At 41.0% G+C, this 25346-nt stretch overlaps 1 protein-coding gene across 1 annotated transcript; it reads left to right on the top strand.

Annotated features, from left to right (window-relative positions):
* The first annotated feature begins 1893 nt into the window (after positions 1-1893).
* Positions 1894-6052, top strand: LOC102703583 (probable glycosyltransferase STELLO2). Its single transcript, XM_006655218.3, has 3 exons — positions 1894-3690; positions 5087-5213; positions 5336-6052. The coding sequence occupies exons 1-3, from the start codon at positions 1946-1948 to the stop codon at positions 5810-5812; spliced, it is 2349 nt and encodes a 782-aa protein (XP_006655281.3). The 5' UTR covers positions 1894-1945; the 3' UTR covers positions 5813-6052.
* Positions 6053-25346: the final 19294 nt, after the last annotated feature.

Here is a 25346-nt window from a genome sequence, read left to right as displayed (position 1 = left end):
GCTCCATTTAAAAATACGGTACTCACTACCATAGTGAAAATAGGTCTATTCAATATGGGCTCATAGTTATAATATTGCTACTTTAAGTCTCTTTCGAAAAGTTGATATGTAGATCTAGAAATATTATTTCTCCTATAAAATAGGCTGATATATTTAAATTACATTTCACACCCTTAAAAATCTATTACGGAAACAAAAGGACTTGGTTTGCTCTCACCCCGTCATGAAGCATTGTCCCTAAAATTCTAAGTGATTCCACTGAGAAAGTAATGGAATGCATCATATTTTTTTGGTATCAGTCCAACACTAGAAAAACTAAAAAAATTGTATATGTACTCCAAAGATACTAAGAGTTTTCTTTAAGACTAATACAAATAGAATATGTGTCATATATAGACGTTACTTCAATTTTTCTTTTCACAATTCAATAATCATTCTCTCGTAGTCTGATTGCACCAATTTACCAACCAGCTACTGTTCAACTAATTGTCCACTCATATATGGAGTATAGCACATGAGAATATGCAATTCTAGATGGTTCCAGGGTTGAGTTTTTTTAAGCGACTTTACAAACTGAGACATCTTACCCAAGAAGTAAAAATAATAAGACTTGTTACACTTTTAATCTTTACGATAGCAAAAGCAATACCGAAAACATAAAACACGGAAATTATGTTTAAATTATTAAAAATAAAAATCTAAACTTCAAATTTAGTGTAACCATAGAAGACTCGAAGAATACAAATCTCACTCATCCTTTATGTGGATTTATTTGGATTCTATTATATTAGTATGTTTTTGTTCGGAGTACTTTTTGCAAGAAACTACTGGACATTCCTACAAATAGGAGAATATAAGTAATATATAGCTAATTAACGTTTAAACATCCAATATGACAAGAACTTAAAAAAAGTCTCTGAATCCCAACAACCTCTAAGTTTTTAACTCTGGCTTTGTTTAGCGACAACACCATGCGGTTGATCTTCACTCAACAAGCTTGTACAATACGTACTAGTGTGTGTTTTTTTTAAAAAAAAAACTCTGGGAAGCGACAACACCGTGCAGTTTATCACATTGCGCTGTAGTACAATGCACCTAGATCTACGTGATCTGATAAACAAATTGCCCCTAATCCCATGTGAAAGGAGTGCACCTGTTGATAAACGACTAAACCTTTCTTTATCGAGCGAATGATGAACCAGGCAGATCATTCCAGCCCATTTCGGTTCACATTCTGAAATAAACAAAGCTGAAAGGGAAGCCAGAAAGCCCCAACCCCAACGAACTCACTCAGCCCTGTTATGTTCTAAAACAAAAATTTCCACCATTATAATTGAATGTTTAGATACAGAGTATTAAATATAGAAAAAAAACCAATTACATAAATTACGTGTAAATTATGAGACAAATCTGTTAAGTCTAATTATATTATGATTTGATAATGTGGTGCTACAATAAATATTTACTAATAAATTTATCTCACGGTTTTCGGACGGAATTTATAATTTATTTTAAACAGTGTGTAATACTTTAACTATATATTGGTATATTTGACATGACGGCCCTTCCTTCCTCCTCCAACGCGCGCAGCGAGCGACCACGAGCGACCACCAACCGCTCCACCAACTGGGGCACACCACACCACCACCACTGGAGTAACGCACACTCCAGCAGCGCTCAGCCGCGAGCCCTCCCCCGCGACCGACACCACCGCGCGCGGCCGTCGCGGCTCGGAGAGATCCCCTCCCCCCCGATTTCTTCTCCGCCCCCGCGCGGATCGCGACTCCCCACCCCACCTGTCGGCGCGCGCACCCACCGCGGCGGCACCAAATCTCGCGGCGCCCCGAATCCCCAACCGAAGCAGCGCCCACGCACTCCAGTCGCGCGCACCCCCCCGGCCCGTCGTCAGATCTCGCCTTCGCCGACCCCCTAGGCGTCGTCGAGGATGCTCGTGCAGGACCGCGTCTCGCCGCACGCGGCCGTGGCGGGGGGAGGGGGCGGGCAGAAGACGCCCACGTCGCCGCGGGGGGTGCCGGGCGCGGACAGGCGGCACCCGCGGCCGTTCGCCAAGAACCTCGACTTCGCCACGTGGGCGTCGGAGCACTCCTCCAAGCTGCTGCTGCTGCTCTTCGCGGTGGCGTCCGCGGCGGCGGTGTACCTCCTGCGGGGCGCGGCGCCCGACGCCGCGTCGCTGCTCTGCCTCGACCGGTCGCGCTCGGCCTCGTCCTCGGGGCCCGCCAGGCTGCCGTACCCGGACGTCGCGTGGTCCGCCGTCCCGCCGATGGCGATCGCGGCGGGGACGCCGTTCGCGTCGTTCCGCGCGGAGAGGTGGATCGTGGTCTCCGTCTCGTCCCCGCCCACCGCGGCGCTCGGGGCGCTCGCGCGCGTCAAGGGGTGGCAGCTCCTCGCCGTCGGCAACTCCCACACGCCCTCCGGGTGGGAGCTCAAGGGCGCCATCTTCCTCTCCCTCGAGCTCCAGGCGCAGCTCGGCTACCGCTCCGTCGACTTCCTGCCCTACGCGTCCCACGTCCGCAAGACGGCCGGCTACCTCTTCGCCATCCAGCACGGGGCCAAGGTGATCTTCGACGCGGACGACCGCGCCGAGGTTCCAGGCAACGATCTGGGGAAGCATTTCGATGTCGATTTGGGATCTGGGGTCACCAACCACCCCGTGTTGCTGCAGTACAGCCACGCGGATCCGAACAGGACGGTGGTGAATCCCTACGTGCACTTCGGGCAGCGTTCCGTGTGGCCGCGGGGGCTGCCGCTGGATAAGGTTGGGGAGGTGGCTCACGAGGTGTTCTACACCGAGGTGTTCAGTGGCCGGCAATTCATTCAGCAAGGGCTGTCAGATGGATTGCCCGATGTGGATGCTGTGTTCTACTTCACAAGGAAGCCACCAACTGCAGCGTTCGATCTGAGGTTTGATGCAGAGGCACCAAAGGTGGCACTGCCACAGGGCACGATGGCACCAGTGAATTCGTTCAACACATTGTTTCACACGCCGGCTTTCTGGGGCCTCATGATGCCAGTGTCAGTAAGCTCCATGGCGTCAGATGTGATCCGTGGATACTGGGCGCAACGGATCTTGTGGGAGATTGGTGGGTATGTGGCTTTCTACCCACCGACTATTTACCGGAAGGACCATATCCAGGCCTATCCGTTCGCCGAGGAGAAGGACCTGCATGTGAATGTGGGTCGGTTGATCAAGTTTCTGAATGAGTGGAGGTCAAACAAGAGAACACTGTTTGAAAGGATTCTTGATTTGAGTTATGCCATGGCTGAGGAAGGTTTCTGGACAGAGCAGGATGTGAGATTAACGGCTGCCTGGTTGCAGGACCTGCTTTCAGTTGGTTACAGGCAGCCTCGGCTCATGTCGTTAGAAATCGACAGGCAGAGAGCAACCATTGGAGAGGGTGACATGAAGGAATTTGTGCCCAAGAAGCTGCCATCTGTGCATTTGGGGGTTGATGAGATTGGTACAGTGAACTATGAGATTGGAAACCTGATTAAGTGGAGAAAGAACTTTGGAAATGTTGTGTTGATCATGCATGTTAGTGGGCCTGTGGATCGCACAGCACTCGAGTGGAGGCTTCTATATGGACGGATTTTCAAGACAGTTATCATACTAGCTGAACAGAGCAACAAGGAGCTTGCTGTTGAGCACTGTGCGCTGTCACATGCATACAAGTGAGTGGTTTTACCCCCAATAACTCTTGTTTGTCTTGCTCATAACTCGTTCTTATTTTCACCTTGATATAGAGAAGAAACTTGTAGTAAATTTAAGATATATTTTTATTTGCAGTCTGGCTTATTTTTCAGTTAAATACCTTAATTTACCGACCAGTTCATCTTGAAAGCTGCTAGCTAGTATTAGCAACTTAAGGTTTCAAATAAGCATTCATCCACAAGGTTGCAATTTATAACAATCTGGAATTTATTGAATAATCCAATATGAAATTCATTAATGATAATATGATTTATGCTAATGCCAAATACATTTAGGATAGTGGGATTTGATATTATTGATTGCGCATCCAGGCTATATGCAAGTGACCACATTGTTGAAGCACTCGAGTTATTACTAATATATCATTGCATCCAAGCACTAGAAAATTACTGCTGATGTTAAATTGAACTTAGCTAGAAAAAAATTGTAAAGCCTAAATTCTTTTACTCTTAAAATTACGTCGGATGTTGGCTGTTATGGTCTCTATATATGTGATGTTATTTTGCCGATGAGTAACCATTTTTGTTTCAATAATGAGCATCAACAAATTATGATGGTACTGCCTCCAATTTCTTCATTCACTTATCTCGTAGACCAAGGCTATGCCATTGTTGTGGCTGTGCTGGTTATAATGGTTATGACATTTAAGTGTTTCTTCCCTGAAAGAGATAAATAGAAATGCACTCTAAGCTTATTATTGTTTATGTGGGTTGGAGCTTAGCATAAAAATACTTTTCAATATTTGAGATTAGTTCATTACTAAAATACTAATCAGTGTTCATTAGCTACATGCTGTGTAATGTTTTTTTTTTCTATACTGGCACTTGTCATTAGCTACATGGTGGCAGTGAATCTGCCACCCCATTGCTTTTTACAGTTTTTACAAATTGGCTTGTTTAATATTATGGAACAGTTCAATATCTGGGTCAAACAAGTGAATGCCATATATTCTAATAAGAAAAGGTGGTACTAACATATTTTAAAATTATTTATCTATTTATTTATTTTGTCCATGACATTATAATATATTTTGTTTTATCCATTCCAAAGCATGGGTATTTTGCTGGTACTATTGAACATGCCTAGATGAAGATAGTGGTCCCTCAGAAATTCCACAGGAAAAGAGGCTAACTGCTACCATTTACTATTTCATTTTAAGTCTAAGTCTTCGCGGGTCTAGGTTCATATGATGGTTGAACCAAAGAGGTTTGCATAATCATCCCAAACTATTGGTTTGCAAACTGCCTTTAAATCGTTTTGATTTTTGTCATGATTATAGCTAACTAGCAGTGTTATGAATTTGAACTTTCTTTCATGTGCTAATCATGCTGTCAATATTTGTGCGGCTTAAATTAGGTTTCTGCCCAAGGTATTTGCAAGATACGGCGGTGCTGATGGATTTCTCTTCCTGCAAGACCACATGATTCTTAACTACTGGAACCTGCTGCAGGCTGACAAGGAAAAACTTTGGATAACCAACAAGGTTTGTAGGCTGTATCTAGCTCCTTTACTTCCACCCTTTTTTTGTACCTGTTAACTGTCCGTGCATGTGCTATTAATCAACACACATGATACATTACTATCCATAACATTGATATACTGCAGATTGCGCACTCTTGGGTTACCGTTCCGTTGGAGAGTAACAAAGAGGAATGGTTTGTAAAGCAAGGCTCAATGGTTAAGCAGGTTATTGGCAGTTCCCCAGTTCATTTCCAGACAAACTATAAAGAAAGCATGGGCGAAGATAAGATTGCATTCTGTGGCAGTGAGCTTTTTTACATACCGCGTCAGTTTGTTGAGGATTTTGGTGACCTCGTGGGGCTTGTTGGCGACTTGGAATTGCACCATAAAATTGCTGTCCCAATGTTTTTCCTAGCGATGGATTCACCTCAAAATTTTGACTCCGATGCTCTGGCTGGAACAGTGTTCAGGACCAACTTGGCGGGCAACGAGACTTTCTCAAGTATTTATACCGCTCAAGCACCTGCTGTTTTCCCACTGAAAGTACAGAACGAGATTGATTTTATAAAGCTTATCCGGGTTATGTCCACGGGAGACCCTCTTCTAATGGAGTTGGTATAATACATATTCTGTAGTTGAAACGAAACTTCATCCTTGTTGCAGTGTGGACAGGGTAGACAGCCATAGTTTTCTGTTTTCAAGGGGTTCTCCATTGTTGTAATTCCATTTATTCTGTTTATTTTGTAGCTGTTTTTTTTTCTCTGATGTTGTATATTGTTGTATCAATAGTGACAATGTTACTGAGGATCATCTTGGTCCAGCTGCCCTAGTGAAGGAAAGGACAGCTAAGTTTACTGAGAAGAGTGCCACCACGGTCGGCTGTTTTGCGAGGTTTCATGGTTGCCTTCAGTGAAATCCATCATGGAGGGATACAATTTGCCTTCAAAATTGGTAAATGGGGAAAAAAAATCATAAACACTATTTCAAAGGAGTATTTTGTTTGTCAAGAAAGCATATGTTAATGAAAGTTGTGTTTTTGTTTCGAACAAAAAATCTCTTAGTAGATCAGGCACTATTTGCCTTAATATTCTGTAGCTTCAACCTACAGGTTATGGGAATGAATTAAACAGGCCCGTAGTCCGTACTTGGCACTACTTTGACTTAATTTTTTCTTAGACAGATGCAGTATATATGTGAATGTTTGTTTTGTTCGCCAAGCCAACCATACCAAAATTTGACAAGCCCATTATCTTGACATATCATAGTTTCCATTCCATTATGCCAAAATTTGTTAATAAAAAAAATGGTGACTCCATCTATCCCATGATTCTGGAGTTGTTCACTGAAACTTGCGGCATCCACATATATCATCGCATACCTCTAAGCCTGTTCAAGCCTGACCCAACCCAAAAAAAACCTGAGCCTAACGTAGCCAGACCATGCACTGGGCTGGGCCCGAGTCTAAATATTGAAGCCCAAAACTCAGAAAGAACTAAAAGTTATACGAAAGGAAAAAAAAAACCAATAAAACTGAAAAGGCCCGGGTCGGACTAGACATGGGCTTTGTTTTTCTGGAATTGTCGAGCTTGGGACAGGCTCGAGCCTGGATTTTTTTCGCCGGGTTTTGAACATGCCTACATATCTCTGTCTTGCCAATATTGGCAGTGACAAAGATTAGCAGGATTATTTTAGGAAACAAATAAAACATCACACCCTTAAGACTTTCACCTTGATGTATCTGCAACTTTTGGAAGGTATTTTCATCTTCTCTTGTTTTTACCTATTCTCTGTATACCTAGTTTAAGTACTTGTGTAGGGCTTCGACTACTATATATGTTCCATTATAAAACAATTCGTAAAGTTCAACATTTGTCCCAAATAACCAACTTTTATACTCTTAAATACCATCAATTTGTAAATCAAGAAATTTTATACCTTCAATACCTGCCTACCAACTAATACTACTTTTACGTAATGGTATGCATACTTGTCTTTTCTTCTCTCCACCTGTGTTGTCTTGGGTTACACAAATCCATTTTCTTTTTGACAGAGAAGAGTTAATATATAGTAAAACTTAGAACATACTTCCGTCTTCACATATCTGGAAATTTTTTTTTATAACTTTTGTCTTGGAACTTCATTTCTTAAATTTACAGCTATAGTTTTTTAAATTTAAATGAAAAGCTAGACTATTTGAGAAAGCTAGAGACTCCGAGAAATGCCGCCGTCACTGGAAGCACCTCCGAATAGGCTCATCACAGGGTAGCAGATTAACCTGTATTAATTGTACCGGGAAAAAAACAGTATCACCCCTTCTTTTCACTTATAATTATAAAACAAAATTTAAATTTTCAACATTAAATTTAAACTTAATTCACCAAAGTTTATTTTTCAGCCTTTGATTTTAGATCATTAAGAATATATATATATAATTTTTTTATTCACGAATTATTTTTTGTTTGTAACTACGTTCGTTTGGATTTTTTTTTCAATAAAATACCCAAAGAATCACCCTACGTCCCCACCACACTACCACCTGTAGCATTCTCACACATGTTTTGGTTGCTTCTGTAGAACATGATCTGACCAAGAGGATCGTACGTCCAAACGCAGGCATGACTACAGAAGAGAAGAGACTCTAGGAAGTTGCCTGCAGCTTTCTGCCGCCAATATACTCACATTTTTCAACTGTTTGATGACTAGCAATAATAACAGAATCATAATCTCCCAAAATATCCTTGTGTTTGTATGGTGCCATGAAAAGCTCCGGCACCAAATCCTTTCGTTCAATGTACCATGCACACTCAGATTAGGTACCTCTTCAGCCAGCACATATGTTTGTTGAATTTTCGGTGTGTATATACAAATGCGAAGCTCCTAAAGCTTCCTTGTTTTTTGGCTTCACTGAGTCCTTAGTTGTTTTATTTTGTTGAGTCTTGTTCTTAGTTAAAAAAAAAAGAGTTGTTTGGTTTGTTGTCGAAATTAGTTCTGAAAAATTCAGTGATATCAGATTTTGGTGGGGTAAGAGATGCGGAGCTAACATTTGGTCTCAAACTTTATAACAAATCTTGCTATACTTGTAGAGTGGAAGTCTACAGAGTTACAAAATTTGACTGTCTAACGAAATTAGTGTTAGGTTTGATTTAGGCAAGAAGCCAGCTCCTACAATGAAAAACATTTAATATTTTAGTTGAAACGAGCGGCATAAACAAAATCTTTAAAAATTAGAAGCTTATATAATCCAAAAATAAAATAGAAAACAGAAACCAGAAAACCTATATTTTTCCATATTCTCTCAATCTCCCAAAACAGGTCGGAGAGCTCCTGGCTTAAGAAATGCGAAATTTATTTGTCAATGGAAGTACAATATTTTCTAGAGGCAGGAAGAAAGTACAGGAAGTACAGAACCAGGAAAGGCTAGTATTGGCCATCCCTACCGGCCGGCGCCGAAGCGACCGTGTATCCACGTGTATGCACGCTGCGTTTCACCGACAGAGCAGCGGAGTCAAATACGTATCAAATCCACAGATCCATCCACCTTCATGTGACTAGTTGAGCAGTAAGAAACTCGGTAATGTGCAGGGTTTTCTGGTTTTGTTTTGTTTTTTTGCGTGTTCTCCCGCATGTATTCCGTGGGGACCACTGTCACCAGCCACGTCGGCAGAAGAGGCATCCTATGATGATAATAGGATGGCCCAGCTCCATCCCTAAGAGCACGTCCAATATCAGACTATAAGCCAGCTATAAATATAAAAGAAAAGAGAGAAGATCAGTGAACTACAGATTTATAGTCAGCTACAACACAGACTCTAAAACATAATATGTGTATAACATCGGACATGGTAGTATATGTTTTGTATGTATCTATTATATGAATTGACTATAGATAAATTAGAGCTAGTAGTTGGCTATATTATTGAACTTGCTCTAAACTGTGGTTTGTTGCCTACTCTACTTTATAGTATTAATATATACATACTAGAGTTTAGTATATAACGCACGAAAGATACATATGTACGTACACCATAGTTACATGGGTTGAGCCTTTCCTTGTTGAGAGGGGTGATGACCTAGGGTAAGGGAATTTAGGGGGCCTTATCAGTGTATATTCGTTAAAAGCTTATTCGGTTTTTAGGATTTCTAAATCATAGGAATATGAAAAAATATAGAAATATGACAGAAATGCACGTGCAAACCTATAGGATTGAGAAACATAGAAATTTTCCCTCTAGCATTGCGAAAATGAGATTGAAGTGGATTATTTTTTTCCTATGTTTTGCTCTTAATAGTAGAGAGATAGGAAATTTTTCTATAGTTTTTCTGTGTGCATTTCTTTGCAACGAACATTGTTACAGTATGTATTTCACATGATTTCACATTCCTACTCTTTTTCTTTGTAAATCCTTTAAAACGAATAGGCCCTAAGAATGTATCATATCTAATTGATCTATCGTTTGTATTTATATATATATGAGTGATTGTTTGTTTTTTTCATGCAAAAAGTCAAATGACATATTGGCAAATGAAAAATAATTTATAAATAAAATTTCTATATGCGTAATTTTGGTGATTTAAAAGCCAAGATCGAAAATAAATTTTAGTGAAAAAATCCCAAAATTAACTCCAAATTAAGGCTGAAAAATTTAAATTTTGGCTCGTAAGTATAAGCAAAATTAAAAATATGTGGGTCATGGTAAGTTACAATCTGCACATATTATATCATGTTTCTAGTCTCTACCATGTGACCTAATTGTATGATAATGGGTCTATTCCTTAGTCTTTCGTAAGCGCTAGGTAGATATATGCCATAAGTGGATATCCCAATTCATATGTTTCTAGTTGCTTTGCCTATGATTTGTTCACGATACTTTCTCCAATCAAAAATATTTATCATTTAGAATAAACTTTAGTTAAACATCTAAAATTCTAACAAGCAATTGTATCTTATAATAAATTTATAAAATATAATAAGTTTATGGTATTATGATAGTACTTTTCAAGGATAATCTATGTGTTTATTTGTCTTGTTTTTATATTAAATATTTAAGAAAATATCGATGGTCTAAATTGTAGAAATTTTAATCAAAGTCTTGTCCTAAACGATGAATATATTTTACTAGAGGGAGTATATTTGAACTTTCATCAAAGAGAAATCATTGACATTGTGCATTTTCCTACTCTCATTGTCTCTAAACATGAATTTTAATACATGATCCAAAACAAATTTATCAAAGAGAAAATTTTCATTTCATAATATTATTGTACTTAATATTACACTTAGGATTGCATAGTAGTAAAACAGATGTAACTTAAAACTCATCGTAAAGGGGCCCTAACATTTTTCTTGCCCCAAGGGCCTGAAATAGAAGGAATGACCCTATATTAGGGAATAGCTATATATTATTCAAAAGTTTTTTTCATAGAAAACTTTCAAATGTAACTATTGTATAATTAGATTGTAGTTATATTGTAAGTTATATATAACTATGATGACTTGCATGCAACTATCACAAAACACATATGTTGGAGTGGTAGCGTGCTGCTTCCTCAAACTAGCTTGAGGGTGCATGATCAAATCATGGCACACATGTTTATAAAAAGATGAAGGTCATCAGATAAATCGTCAACATCACTAATATTTTTATTACTTCTCAATATTGTTATGCATGTAGAAGCAATCTTGCGAAAAATTTGACATCAGGACGAAACACGCCAACCGCCGAATAGTAGATACATCTTCATTGCTCTGATACCACTTATTTTGATACCACTTGTCAGGGATAAGACATGATTTAATGTACGTTAAATCATGTCTCTTTTGATCTATTATCCCTAATACTAAGATAATACTTTCAAATATCTCTCAACGATAAAGTTTAAGATATTGATTCAAATATCTGAACTCTCAAGACTACTTATTTACTTTCTACTTCGTCCTAAAATTTGTGTAAGAACTAAAAATAGCTAAAAGGATAAACTTATTTTAGAACAGAGTAACTATTTAACTTTAGGAGGTGCTTCACTTTTTAAAGGTCATACCTGATTCTGGTGTCCGCACTCCCCTTTCTAAAAAGGAAGAAAAGAAAGACCACCTAACATTCTAGCAAACCTCAGCAACAAATCATGCAATATGTATCTCTCTGAAGTTATTGAATCACTCCACAGACCACAATCATTAAGCAAAAAAACAGAATGATAGCTGTTTGATCCCAATTTTGTTGGCACCTGTCAATAAATTTGGCCCCTTATGAAATCTGCATTGCATCACGGGTTCGATTGAAGCCTCCCAACAGCCGTACGTACTTGATGCGTACCGTACGTACACATCAACTAAACACGTTGACAAATAAAAGAAAAGAAAGAAACCAATGCGAAATGTACCAGACAATTTGAAAAGCCTGGATGTGTAAAGCTGAGACATACACTGCTGAATTTTTTATTTTTTAAACATTTTTAATAAAATTATTTATTAAAAATGACAAGACAACGTTGCGTCGCTGTCAGCACCTAGTTATCATGGCAGGCTTGTCATGCCAGTGTTATTGGCGTGGCAAGACAATACTGCCATGCCACTAACACTAACGTGACAAGTCTGCCATGTTAAAAACTCTGCGTGCCAGGGTTATCTTGTCATGTCAATGGTAGTGACGTGATCCAAAGGTTCATGTAGTGAAAATATTTTCATCCAAAATTTAGTAATAAAATTATTTAATAAAAATGTTTTAAAAATAAAAGAATTCTACACTGCTACAACATAATTGAAGGCTTGAGGCACACCTCACCGTGTAATTGTCAATTGCTAGCATGCATTACATGTGAAAATTGATTTAAGTCTAGATCGGTCCACTGGTATGGCAAATTGAACTACTACCAAGCAAATGTACTTCAATTTACAGTAGTTTCAATGTAGGAATATATATTTGATTTATATGCATCCAAACAAAGAGTAACTGTCGTTCATTACCATCATATCTTCGAAACTGATTGATCGTTTCAGCTGCAACCGATAATTCATAAAAAATAAATTAGCAATGAAAATTTATTTATGGGTAAAGTTTTACTTAAAAGTCAACGATGAAAAACAATCTATAATAAAGACCATAAAATTAATAAAAAAATTAAGTTTTGAAATTTAAATTTTGAGTGTGGCTAATAATTTCACAAGCACGATGTGGCGCTAACTACAGTATTTTTTCCCCATTGAAAACCATTGATGCGTACTGCCGTACTGCCCTAACTAAGAACTACAGCTCCTATCGATATAGACACTGTCTCAATTTCCATGTCACATCATGTTTTTCAACGATAGGAAATGTGCCAAAATTAATGCCTTATCATACACAGGAAACAAAAAGAAAAAAAATACTTCTTATATAGGAGTATGTCACCAGCGTCCAAGAGGGGTCGTTTTCAAGCACTAAAAAAACGACTCACTAAAAACCTGGTATAGTTGAAAATAGTCCAATCAAATTAAGCAAGTACACGTCGAGAGAGCGATTGTTTGGTTTTTTAAATTAAAAACCAAACAATATATTTATCAATAAAAACAATTTATAAATAAAACTTTGATGTACATATTTTTACCGATACAAAAGTAAAGTAATAGGTTGAAAATAAAGCACTACAAAAACCTACGAACTACATATTTAAAGTTAAAAGTTTAAATTTTAACTTATAAATAACATGATATAACCTCCGTCCCAAAATAAACAAATTTCTGAGTTTTTGAATAAAATTTTCAACTCTTCGTCTTATTTAAATTTTTTTATAATTAATTTTTTTATTGTTAATATGTGATAAAATATAAATATTACTTTACATATGATTAATTTTTTTATTTTTAGTAAATTTTTAAATAAAATAAATGATCGAACGCTAAATCTAGAAAATCTAAAAATTGTTTTTTTAACGGAGTAGTGAGCGAAAAGATGTGCGTGAATTTTCCGGAGGAGACAACAGCTCCAATATCGGTACGTAGACCGCCTGAACTGAAGACATCAAATAATTGGGTGCGGAATTAGTGTCAATCACTCATGCCATGCAGGGTGCTTACGTGTTACGGATGGCATGTAGCCATCCCCTGTGCCAAGGAAAACATCATGTCCGATAGCAACTGGCCACTTGCATTGCACAGTGCCACTGATGATGCTAGAGCTAAGCTAGCATCGGTGATAGGAGTAGGAGGATAGTATGCTACTGCCTAGTACTAGCAGCATGCATTCCCCACGAGGGAATTCAAGGGCTCCATCCTTTCACATATGTAACTGTTTATAAGTCAAAATTTGAATTTTAGAATTTAATGTTGGACTTGATTTTATGATATTTTATTATGATTTATTTTACATATTTCGCTTTTGAGTCGCTATAGACACGTATATAAAAATTTTACCAGGAAATTATTTTTTGTTTGTAAAAATGTGTTTTCGCTCATTCCTATAAAAAACTAAACGATGGGAGCCGAAGTATGTACTCTGTTGCACCAATGACCCTCTCCTAGTTTTCTAAAAAGGAACCAAGAAGGGATCAAAATACCCTTTATTATTAGCAAAATAAAATTGGTGGTGGATAGATAATGGGTATTGATATGATAAAATTTCCCAATCAAATTAATGGTAGGTATTAAGATAAAAGTTGATTTAAATGTAGTCACTATTAGGGTCTCTTCAGTTTGGATTTTTCTCGAAGGCACACAAGACTTGCACGTTAGGTTTGGATAAATCTCAACCATTAGAAATAGAAAAAAGAAAAATAGGAATGCATGCTCATACTAATCCATAAGATTTTTTTAAAGATGTTTGAGTAGACAAAAATTTTAAATGTTTTCTCTCTATAACTTATAGGAAAAGAAACTTTATTTTGCTTTTTCTAAACTTCATTTCTACAAACCGAATGGCTTCCATAGAAATTAATCATTAAAAATCCAAATCTTTTATTTTTACTCCAAACCAAATAGGCTCTTAGTTTAAGGTTCCTCCTGCGAGTTGATTCATTGCAAACAACCATTACTATAGTTTGTTGATGCTCATGAATTTCATAGCTGCAAATCCTCGCACACGCTTCTAGTAAGCCAAATAGGTCGAGAGCAGTAGTGATCATAATTCATGCTAGCTAAGCCCGACCGAGCTCACCAGAGAATACTACCTCCGTTTTATATTACAAGACTTTTTAGTTTTGGCTAAATTTATCAATTTATATATATATATATGAAACGGAGAAAGTGGGTCGTGTATATGTGTATATATATATATATATAGATTCATTAGCATCATAAGGAATCTTACCGGTGAAACGGAGGAAGTGGGTCGTTGTATTTGCCTTGCTGTGTTTTCTCACTCAAATTCATGGTGGTGGAGACGAGCTCGATGTGACACTATGATATTATTAGGAAATAAGATATGTTTGAGGCCATATATTCAGAGGAACATCTGTGAATTAATTGTCTTGTACTCTTTCCAGGACGAACTTTAACTTATATATAGGCCTTGTAACCATGTCAATCAAAAAAATATGTTAGGTCCACGTGTAGAAAAGTACCACAGCAATGCACGAGCTGAGGCGATGGGCAGGATTTCAAACTGAATTGAATTACGTATTTACAACAAATCATTTTATAGAGGGAACCCTTCTATATTGGGTGGGAAGGGTGTGGGTGTTACAGTCTTCCCTTTATTTTTGGACAAAGTTAAAACTCTATAAATTGATTTATTTTCAGACGGAGGAACCTTGAACAACTACTCACTGTTTCAAAACATTGTCATTTTTAGGTTGTTTTGGTGGGATTAAGAAACAAGATAGAAAGACAAATCCTAAAAAATATTATTTAAAATAAAAGTGGATTAAAAATAATGTGAATAAGTTCACTCAAGTTTATAGTCAATTAAATTGGTCAAAGTCAATATCATATGTTTTTATTATGAGCATTTTTCTCATCCTTAAAGAGGTAAAATGAGGTACCACTGTTTTCTATACAAAATTTAGTATCTTCTAGTACCTAAGGTACCGAGAGATATCAAATTTTACATAGAAAATAGTGGTACCTTATGATACCTTCTTAAGGATGGGAAAATTGCTCTTGTATTATACAATATATTGTACATCTTATATAAAAATATGTACTTTCTAGAATTTGTAGGACTCCAATCCTATGATAGAATAATGATCCTATGATAATATTAGACAACAAAGATCCAGCCTAAGTACCTTGGCACTATCTTGGTCACAACTCGAGGCCATGATTGTAGAAGAATACCCTAGAATTTGTAGCATTTTGTGTAAACCATGTTACACCCCACTCGGTTTCAAAATATAATTATTTTTAGATTAAATCTTGTGCCAAAATATAAGCTTTTTGACCCTATTCATAATGATACTTGTTTCATCAACCACTTTTATTCTAAATTATTCTTATTTTATACTCATATATCTTCCCACTCTTATCCATTTACAACCAATCGCATTAAATAATCTAGAAATAATTATATTTTGAGATGAATGTACTTGTGAATTTCTGTGTTTCAAGGAAGCCTGAGAAAATGTTTTTTTTTGTTAATTTTGTGTGAAATTATGTGAAACTGCGGTTGTTGGAATGAGGGTTGGCGTCATTGCTTATGGAGAGTTGTTTTTGCCTTGAAACTCTATTGAATACTCCTAACTTTAATTTTCAACCCAAGCGGTTGATGTCTCCTAAGAGCAGGTACACTATGAGGCTATAAGCCAGTTATATACATATTTTAAAGAGATAAGAGAGGAGAGAGAAGAGTATTAGCCAGTTATATACATATTTTAAAGAGATAAGAGAGGAGAGAGAAAAATAGTGAGCTAGTACTAATTTATAGCCAGCTGCAGTACGGGTTCCAAGACGTAGTATGTGTATGATATGTGTGACCATATATTAATGCCTTGTAGATAACTATTGTACGAATTGGTTATTAAATTAACCATAGATTAATTGGAGTTAATAGTTGGTTATACTGTTAGAACTCGCTCTGATTGGAGTGCGGACGAAGAACATATATCAATTCTGCATGAGACCAACCATATAGCAGCTCCGCTGTGTAGGATTACTTTTTTCTTTACCAAAGTCCGCTAAAAATTACTGCAACGTCTTTGGGTTAAATCCTGGGTACGTGGGTATGGCTGTAGTTAGTTTGTACCTGACTCTAAGGGCAATGAACAGCCTTCAAAAGGGCACTTTTTAACAGTTTGATTATACACATGCGCGCGTGCTGATTGGTGGATCTGTGGCCTCGTCGGAGACACGAAGCTACGAGCAAAACCCATGCATCCCGTCGCGGAGGATCAAATCGTCCCTACGTGAGGTCATGGCTACAGGGGGGCTATTGTAGTCAAGGGGACATGCAACATGCACGCTGACCCCCTCCACATGTTGCACTTGCCCCTGCGCAGCACAAGGAAATGGAGCCTCTATATATCTGCTCCCTCCCCCGGCCGTCCCTCTCCTTCAGCTCCGTTTCCTCTCATCTGATCCGAGTGGCTCGAGCAAACAAATCCCTGCTTTTGGAGTAACTGGTTACCTAACTCTTTGACCGGTGATAAATCCTCGCGATAATGCGGAAGCTGTTACGGGAAGAGTTTCCGGTGGAATCAATGCTCCATATATAAAAAAAAGGGACTTTTGCAATTTGTGATTGATTTTCTTTTCTTCAAAGAGCAAGTACAATAACAGAATATAACCTGACTATAAACATATTTTAAGGAGGTAAAAAGATGAGAGAGAAGAGCAGCGAGCTACAGATTTGTAGCCAACTGCAGCACGGACTCCAAGACGTAATGTGTATATAATAGGTGGGGACAAGATAATATATGCTTTGTAGATAACTATTGTATGAATTGGCTATTAGATTTACTATAGATGATTTAGAGCCAGCGGTTGGCTATACTATTGAACTTGCTCTAAATTGCAAAGATGTCACTAGAATCGCAGTTATATTGGTATTTATTTTTAATTTTCTAGTGACGGTTTTATAATAATATTTTAAATCCGTGGCAAATTTCAAATTGTGCCTACAAAAAAACCAGTGGATTGGCGAGGTGACATTCCAACATTCCGCGAAATTAACAGATTTCAAGGTCTGCATAATGTTATTAGTAGTAATTAGTGCTATAAGGTGTTTGTGTTCACCTCTGTTCCACTAAGGATGTGTTAGGTTCGTGGACTAGGTATGATGTGTTGGTTCCATCTCTGGTTTTCAGGATGAGATGGTTTCATTTTTCTGTTTGGTTGGTGGGATGGATTGGACCCTATTTTTTGTTTGATTGGAAGGATGAGATGGGATGGAGTGAACTTATCCTTTGTTTGGTTCAAGCGATGGAGGTGGGATGACCAGATATGATTACCTTACACAATGAGTTGGTAAAGTTACCTCCCATCTTTCAAATACAACATATGAGATAGTAGGATTAATATTTGAATAACTTAACGTATTTTTGTGTTTATACATGTTATATTTAAAATCAATTTAATATATGAATATGGACAAAATTGAAGTCCATACATTTTCCATTTCAAAGTCTCACATAAGATTAGATAATTGCATAAAGTCTTACACATACTTTCCAATATATGTACTGCTATAACAAGAATAAGCATATATATATATTGTTTGGTTATGTGCAAGAAGAAGCATATATGTATTGCTATATCAAGCATATAATCCACAACCAACGGAAGAAAAAAAAAGCACCAGAAACTTCCTCTTTCCTCGCCGTGGTGGCGAGCTCCCCCTGGTGACGGTGGTGAGCTCCCCTCCCCCCGGCGCGAGCGAGGTCTTCCCCCCTAGCATGGTGAGGTCTCCCCCCAACCTCGGTCACTCCCACAGCGTGGTGACCTCTCCCCACTTCCTGGCGAGGCGAGGTCTTCCCCCTCACCCTCAACCCCGGTCACTCCAACAGCGGTGGCGAGCTCCCCCCAGCACGGCGAGGTATTCCCCCCACCCCCGCTTACTTCCAGGTGTGCACGGTGAGCTCATCCAACCCCCCGGTGGCTAGATCTACACCTCCCGGCGGCGACCACACCGAGAGAGAAAGTGCGAATGTGTGATGCCCTCACCCTCTCCCTGTGCGACACGATGCTAGCCCATCCCAGGTTCCTCTCGTCCCACCCCGTCCCACCAATTTGGTGGAACCATCTCACTCAACATATTGAGGGAATATTTTCTACTGGATCCAACTCAACCCACCTGGTCCATAAACCAAACACTACCTAGGATTCTATCCCATCCCTGCAATCAAACATACCCTAAGTGTTTATAGTGGTTATATCAAACATGCTCAAAATTCATGTATACCTTCTGTTTGATCATGTTGTTTGATAAGGGTTAAGTCTGATTTACCATGTGAAGTCCCAGAGAGACAGCCTAGAGGGGGTGAATAGGTGTCCTGAAAAATCTTTCAAATCGCAGCGGTCAGTACAGGGGCCGGACCGTCCGGTCGACACTCTCGGGTTGGGCCGAGAGCTCTGGCCGGACCGTCCTGGTTAGAACACTGGACTGTCTGGTCAGTGAAAAATACAGACTTGACAGTCTACCTTTCGGTGATGTTCTTAAGAACGTGATGTGATTATGTGTGTAATAAAACAGCAGAAAGATCGCAGGAACACACATAACACGAAATCATAAGAACAAAGACACGAGAGATTTATCCTGAAGCTTGGATCTTTCGATCCTACTCTCCGTTGAGGCGCTCCTGCGAGCGGGATCTCTCTCGATCCTTTCCCTCTCTTGGCTTCCTCCCACAAGGCCAACACGGGTCTCTGAATTCACAACTAGGGACTAGCAACTCCTTTGATCGACCACCAAGGTCAAGATCAAGGCGGCTTGCCCAGCCCTAGATTGCAATTCGCTCTACCCTGCAGCCTTCTATGAGAAATCACAAGAATCCACTATCAATCTTACCTATTCCCTTGCGGAGGTTAGGCACCAACCTTCACAACTTGCTCCCGGGCGATCCACACGAATCGGAGGCTCGCGGGCAACGCCTATCCGTCTAGGAGATCAATCTCCAAGAGTAATAGGCCACCTTGACTCCACATGCATCCATCAACGCTCGAGAATGAACACTCTATCTCTCACTAACCATAACACTCTCTCTAAGACATGATCCAACGATTAATCTCTCTAGGAGGTGTATTGGGTTAGTGGAGAGGCTTGAGATGTGCTAAACTTGTCCTAGCAACCAGAAAACTCGAACAGAAAGCCTCACCAATGGCTAGATCTCAAGAGCCCCTTTTATAGGCTGGCAGACGTCACTTAGCCGTTGGAAAAGAAACCTAACCGGACTATCCGGCTAGGGGTCAGACCGTCCGGCCGACACTTAACTCACTCACTCAGAGCAGGGGCCGGACCAAGGTCCAGACCGTCCTGCCACCGGACTGTCCAGCTTGGTGCCGGACCGTCCACACACTAGACTTGAGCAGGGGTCGGACCAAGGACCGAACCGTCCTGTCACCGAACCAAGGACTGGACCGTCCTGTCACTAGACAAAGGGCCGGACCAAGCAGAAACCAGACCAAGGACCAGACCGTCCTGTCACCGGACCAAGGACCGGACCGTCCTGTCCCTGCTTCAGGAAAAACAGCATAGGCTACAACTGGATCTAAACTTACTCCACTCGGCTTAGGCTTAGTCCAGGATGCATGCAGAGATTCTAGTGACCCCTCTTAGTAGTACGGAGTTCCTACGACTCAAAAAGAAAAAATAAAATACGCCTTTGAGCGCCTTCGTCTTCGTAGAGCCGTCGCTTCGGGTCACACATGCTCTAAGTTTGATCAAGTAATCCTTCAATCAAAATGATCTCTCATCTTCTCTGCAATCACAACTCATTAGCGCACACATGCTTGGCTAGCATTGTCATTAATCATCCAAAACTTCGTTTAGGGGCTAGATGCACTTTCAATCTCTCCTTTTTGCTGATTGATGATAATACTAGTCAACGCATGACAATAAAACATCATACATACAGAGATGCAATAAATCTAGCTCCCCCTAGATGTGTGCTACCTTGAACAATCAATTATGCATGAAACTTGAATTTTTCTAACGTAAGGCATACGAGTTCATGCAACGAACACACAACACATAGCAAGAAAATTAAATGCGAGCTAGCCTACAGTCAATACATCCCAGCAACACAAAAGTTCAGAACACAGGATAAAAGATGGGCCGGACTATCCGGCTTCAGGGCGGACGGTCCGGCCGACACAGACTCAGAATCATTTTGACCCCCTCTCAATTCTGTAACTTCTCCCCCTTTGGCATCAATACACCAGAAAAGGGAGCAAGCAGGGGAATGAGATGGTCAATCCTCATCTGACGGGACAATCTCAGTGGCGCTAGAGGCGATGCTTGCAATGTCGCCCTCTGTCTGAATCCCATCACTCTCAGTGGCCTCCGCCTCTGCAGCTACTTCTGGCTGAATTGTTTCTTCCATCTGAGATGCACCAAACACAAACTCCTGCTGAGTAGAGTAGCCACATGAAACCTGAGGCTCTGCGGCCGCCTGCTCTGGCAGCTGTTCTGCTTGTTGCTCTGGCTCCCCCTCTGCCTGTGCGTCTCCCTCCTCATCGTCTGCTGCCTCGCCCTCATCAGACTCGGCCTCCTCTGAGGACTCCGCTGCAGGCACCTCGGACTCCTCGTCGTCCTCCTCAACGTACTCCTCCTCCTCGGTGTCGACATCACTATCAACAGGAGCATGGCGAGAAGAGGATGCGCCGACGTCACGGACGATGGTACGGGCAGCCTCATAGGCAGCAAAGGGATCCTCGTAGACCTCATCCTCAGACTCAGAGGGAATCTCATGCCCAAACTCACGCAGAAGCTGATTGATCTTTCTTTCATTGGATTTTACTTTCACTGTTGTCTTTTTGCAGATCCCAAAGATAGCAGAGAGCGCTTTCTTGAAAGGAGAAAGCGATCCTGAAGATGGGCGCTCGGGAATCTGCAAAGAGGAGGGGCGAGCTGAGGCACTGGACTTTCCTTTCGCTTTGCTGACTTTGGGGAGAATGGGCTTGTAACTACGGTGAGCACAGTCAGCGACAAAACACAAACCAGTGACTGTCTCAATCATCAGATGCAGGTATGGAGCATATGCAAGTCCACAGGAGGCATCTAGGATGATCTGCTGCAGCTCATACCAGATATACTTCATGATGCTGAAAGGAGGCGCATTCTCCCTCATGCGCAACAGCAAGGTATGGTGCCTAGAGGTAAGGGTTGTCTTGTCGCCGCTCTTGGGCGAAATAGTAGTCTTCAAAAGCTTGAGTAACAGATCGTAATGAGGAAGGAGCCCCTTGGTCGAGCCAAGTGCCCCTGCCGGCATCCGGTCTGCATACAAGGTGCGAACCACCTCTGAAGACATTGGGGACTCTACGTGTATGCTGGGCTTGTTCAGATCGAGTGCATCGAGTCCCAAGATGGTGGCAAATTGTGACATGGTCACAATATACTCTTCCCCTTCAGTCAGCCACTGCATCTGCTGTTCTGTCCCATCCTCCGTCTCCTCAAAAAATATAGTCGCAATGAACTGTCCAATCAGCTCCTCATTCCAATCCTTCTCCAAGCACATGATGCCACCGACATCCTTGTCGATGCACATCTTGATCACTTGCTTAGCTACCAGATTAGTAGAAGCCTGCAAGTAGTCCCAATCCACCCATTTCATCTCTGTGAGGGAATTGGTCATGCCGAGGAATACTGAGTTGTACCAATCCACTTGCCCCTAGGTCTTGAAACGGTAATCTGCTTCACACAGGTACTGCTGTTCTGAAGCCTTCAAACGATCAACTCTGGTCTTTCCTATGCACCTTATGTAGTCAATGCTCTTCCTTGGAGTCTCAAACTGGTTACAGTGCATCACAACCCTTCTTTTCCGTAGCTCAAGGGGGCGGCCACTCGACTCATGACAGGAAGGTCGAGAGGAGTTACCACCAACTAGTTCCTTCCCCTTCTGCTTCTTGGATTTTTTGGACTTTTTAGCTGTCTTGGCTTTCTTGCTCTTGGCAGGAGGGGATGAGGGTGAGACAGGTGAAGCGGTCTCTCGACCTGTCTGACTGCGAGTGCGGGGATGCGGAGGAGACTCAATCACAATCCCCATGGAGTGACTGCGAGTGCGGGGATGCGGAGGAGACTCAATCACAATCCCTATGGAGCGCTTACGGATAGCAGCTCGCTTGCCTCCCCCTTGGTTGCTACCTTCTTTCATTTTGTCATTTTCCCTATTGGCAACTCAACAGGAGAGGAATCCTCACTGTCTGTTTCTGCAGATAGCTCTTGACGAGCCTTCTGACGCTTTTCTGAAGTCATGACTGAGGACAAAAAAATACAAGAATCAAGAAGCATGAAAGAATTGAAGTATGGTGGAAGGTGGAGCCAAAGAATTAATCGGACTAGCTGTGGGTCGGACAGTCCGGACAAGCACACAACAGTCCAGTCGGAGCTCACTGTCTGACCAGAGAAACTGAGCCGGACCGTCCGGTCCAAGTGCTCTGCCAGACCGAGAGGGCCGGCCGAACCATCCGGCCTTGAACACCGGACTGTCCGGGCAAGAACAGGTGGTTGAGTATGTGATTTTGGCATGTAGATCGGTAACTAGACATCTAACGAAGTGGTTTTCTATGGTCGAAAGTTGTTAGAACCTAACAGATTTAGAGATCCGGCTAAAACAAGGTGAAAACCCTAGAAAGAGATTGAAACCAATACCTAGAGTTGGGGAATGTCGATTCCGCGTTCGGGGGCGAGTTCCTCACCACCAATGCAACGAAAAACGTGGAATCCGAAGCCTTTTCAACGGTGCAAACCCAAAATCGCCTCTATGGGGGTGAGAGGGAGTTAGGGTTTGAGGGAGAGAGGAAATGAGGATATTTCCTCTCTCTGCTCGGCCTGGGGGTAGATAAGGAAGTCGCCGGCTGGACCATCCGGGTAGGGGCCAGACCGTCCGGCTGGGACTTTGCGAGGAGGAGGGCTGGCCAAACAGTCCGGCTGGGGGCGGACTGTTCGGTCCAGACTGGACTCTGGTGGAAGTAAAAGAGGCTGAAGCGAAACTGACTCTAAGAAGATTTGGCTATTCAACTTGAGAATCAGATCAAGCAATCAGTACAAAACTATGATTCTCAAGTCAACAACCATTTTTGCAATCTAGAAATCAAGTTTTCGCAAAGCACTCAACAATTTTCGCAACCAAGTTTGAAAAACAAGAATTTTGAAATTTTGTTTGGGAATGTTTGAGCCTTACTCTTGGCATTTAAGACCAATTCTATTTAAGAATTGACCTCTAGAAATACGAAGACTCGTGTTGTTCTAACATGTGTATGAAATTGACTTAACTATTTGAAAAGTCAAGCCGTTTTTCATGCAATGTTGCGAGAATCCAAGATATTTAGTTCATTTCTCAACTCACAAAAACTTTTCTCATCTAAGGGCTTGGTGAAGATGTCGGCTAGTTGGTGTTCGGTTCTCACATGGGTTATGGAAATGTCTCCTTTGGTTTCATGGTCCCTCAAGAAATGGTGTCGTATATCGATATGTTTGGTTCTTGAGTGTTGGACTGGGTTGTTGGCTATTTTGATAGCACTCTCATTGTCACAAAGGAGGGGGATCCTAGTCATGGTGTATCCAAAATCTTGGAGAGTTTGTTTCATCCATAAGAGTTGGGCACAACACGCACCGGTGACTATGTATTCGGCTTCGACGGTGGATAAGGCGATGGAATTTTGTTTCTTGGATGACCATGAGACTAGAGACCGCCCAACGAATTAACAAGTCCTTGTGGTACCTTTTCTATCAACCTTACACCCGGCATAATCCGAGTCAGAGTAGCCTACTAGCTCAAAATTGCATCCTTTCGGATACCAAAGCTCTAGGTTTGGAGTGTGAACCAAATACCTCAAGATTCTCTTAACGGCCACTAAATGACATTCTTTTGGAGCAGCTTGAAAGCGAGCACACATGCATACACTAAGCATTATGTTGGGCCTAGATGCGCAAAGATAAAGGAGGGAGCCAATGATTGAGCGATATACCTTGATATCTACCTCCTTACCATTAACATCAAGGTCGAGGTGTCCATTTATCGGCATTGGCGTCTTGATGGGCTTGGCGCCGTCCATGTCAAACTTCTTAAGGACATCTTTCAAGTACTTTGTTTGTGAAATGAACGTGTCATCCTTGAGTTGCCTTACTTGCAAGCCGACGAAGAACTTCAATTCTCTCATCATGGACATCTCAAATAGTTGAGCCAAATATTATGTCGTCGACATAAATTTGGCATACAAACAGGTCATTCTTAAATTTCTTGGTAAAGAGAGTAGTGTCGGCCTTCCCGATTTCGAAACCATTCTTGGTTAGGAAATCGCGAAGACACTCATACCATGTCCTTGGTGCTTGCTTGAGCCCATATAGAGCCTTGTGTAGCTTGTAGACATGGTAGGGGTGCTTTGGATCTTCGAAGCCCGGCGGTTGCTCCATATATACCAATTCAGAGATTGGTCCATTGAGAAAGGCGCTCGTGCTTTGTTTCTTGTGACGATCTCATGCTCATCTTGCTTGTTCCGGAAAACCCACTTGGTCCCGATGACATTTTGCTTGGGCCATTCCACTAGAGACCACACTTCATTTCTTTTGAAGTTGTTGAGCTATTCTTGCATGGTCATTACCCAATCCGGATCTCCAAGCGCGTCTTCCACTTTCACTGGTTTCAAAGATGAGACAAACGAGTAATTTTCACAAAAACATGCAATTTGGGATCGAGTCGTTACCCCTTTCCTCATATCACCAATGATGTTGTCCACCGGGTGATTCCTTTGTACTGTTTGATGAATTCGAGGATAGTGCACCGTGGGGGCCGAAGCGATTCTTGCTCACATGTGCCCACGACATCAATCTCATCCCCAAGGTTTTATTGCCACCACCATCATCAATTAGTACGGAATCATCTTTGGTTGAGGATTCTTGTTGAACATCTCGTTCTTGTTCTTGCTTCCCCTCAACCTCCCGGGGTCTTACATCACCAACAGCCTTGTTGTCTATATCCTCCCGTGAAATTCCAATTCCTGCATCATTCACTTCAACTTGCTATACTTGAGAGCCATTAGTTTCATCAAACGTCACATCCCTTGAGACTTCAACAATACCGGTGGTTTTGT

Source organism: Oryza brachyantha, chromosome 5, assembly GCF_000231095.2.
Source record: "Oryza brachyantha chromosome 5, ObraRS2, whole genome shotgun sequence".
In the NCBI taxonomy this organism is placed as follows: Eukaryota; Viridiplantae; Streptophyta; class Magnoliopsida; order Poales; family Poaceae; genus Oryza; species Oryza brachyantha.
Note: the sequence above shows the minus strand (reverse complement) of the source record. Positions and strands in the feature narration are given on the sequence as shown.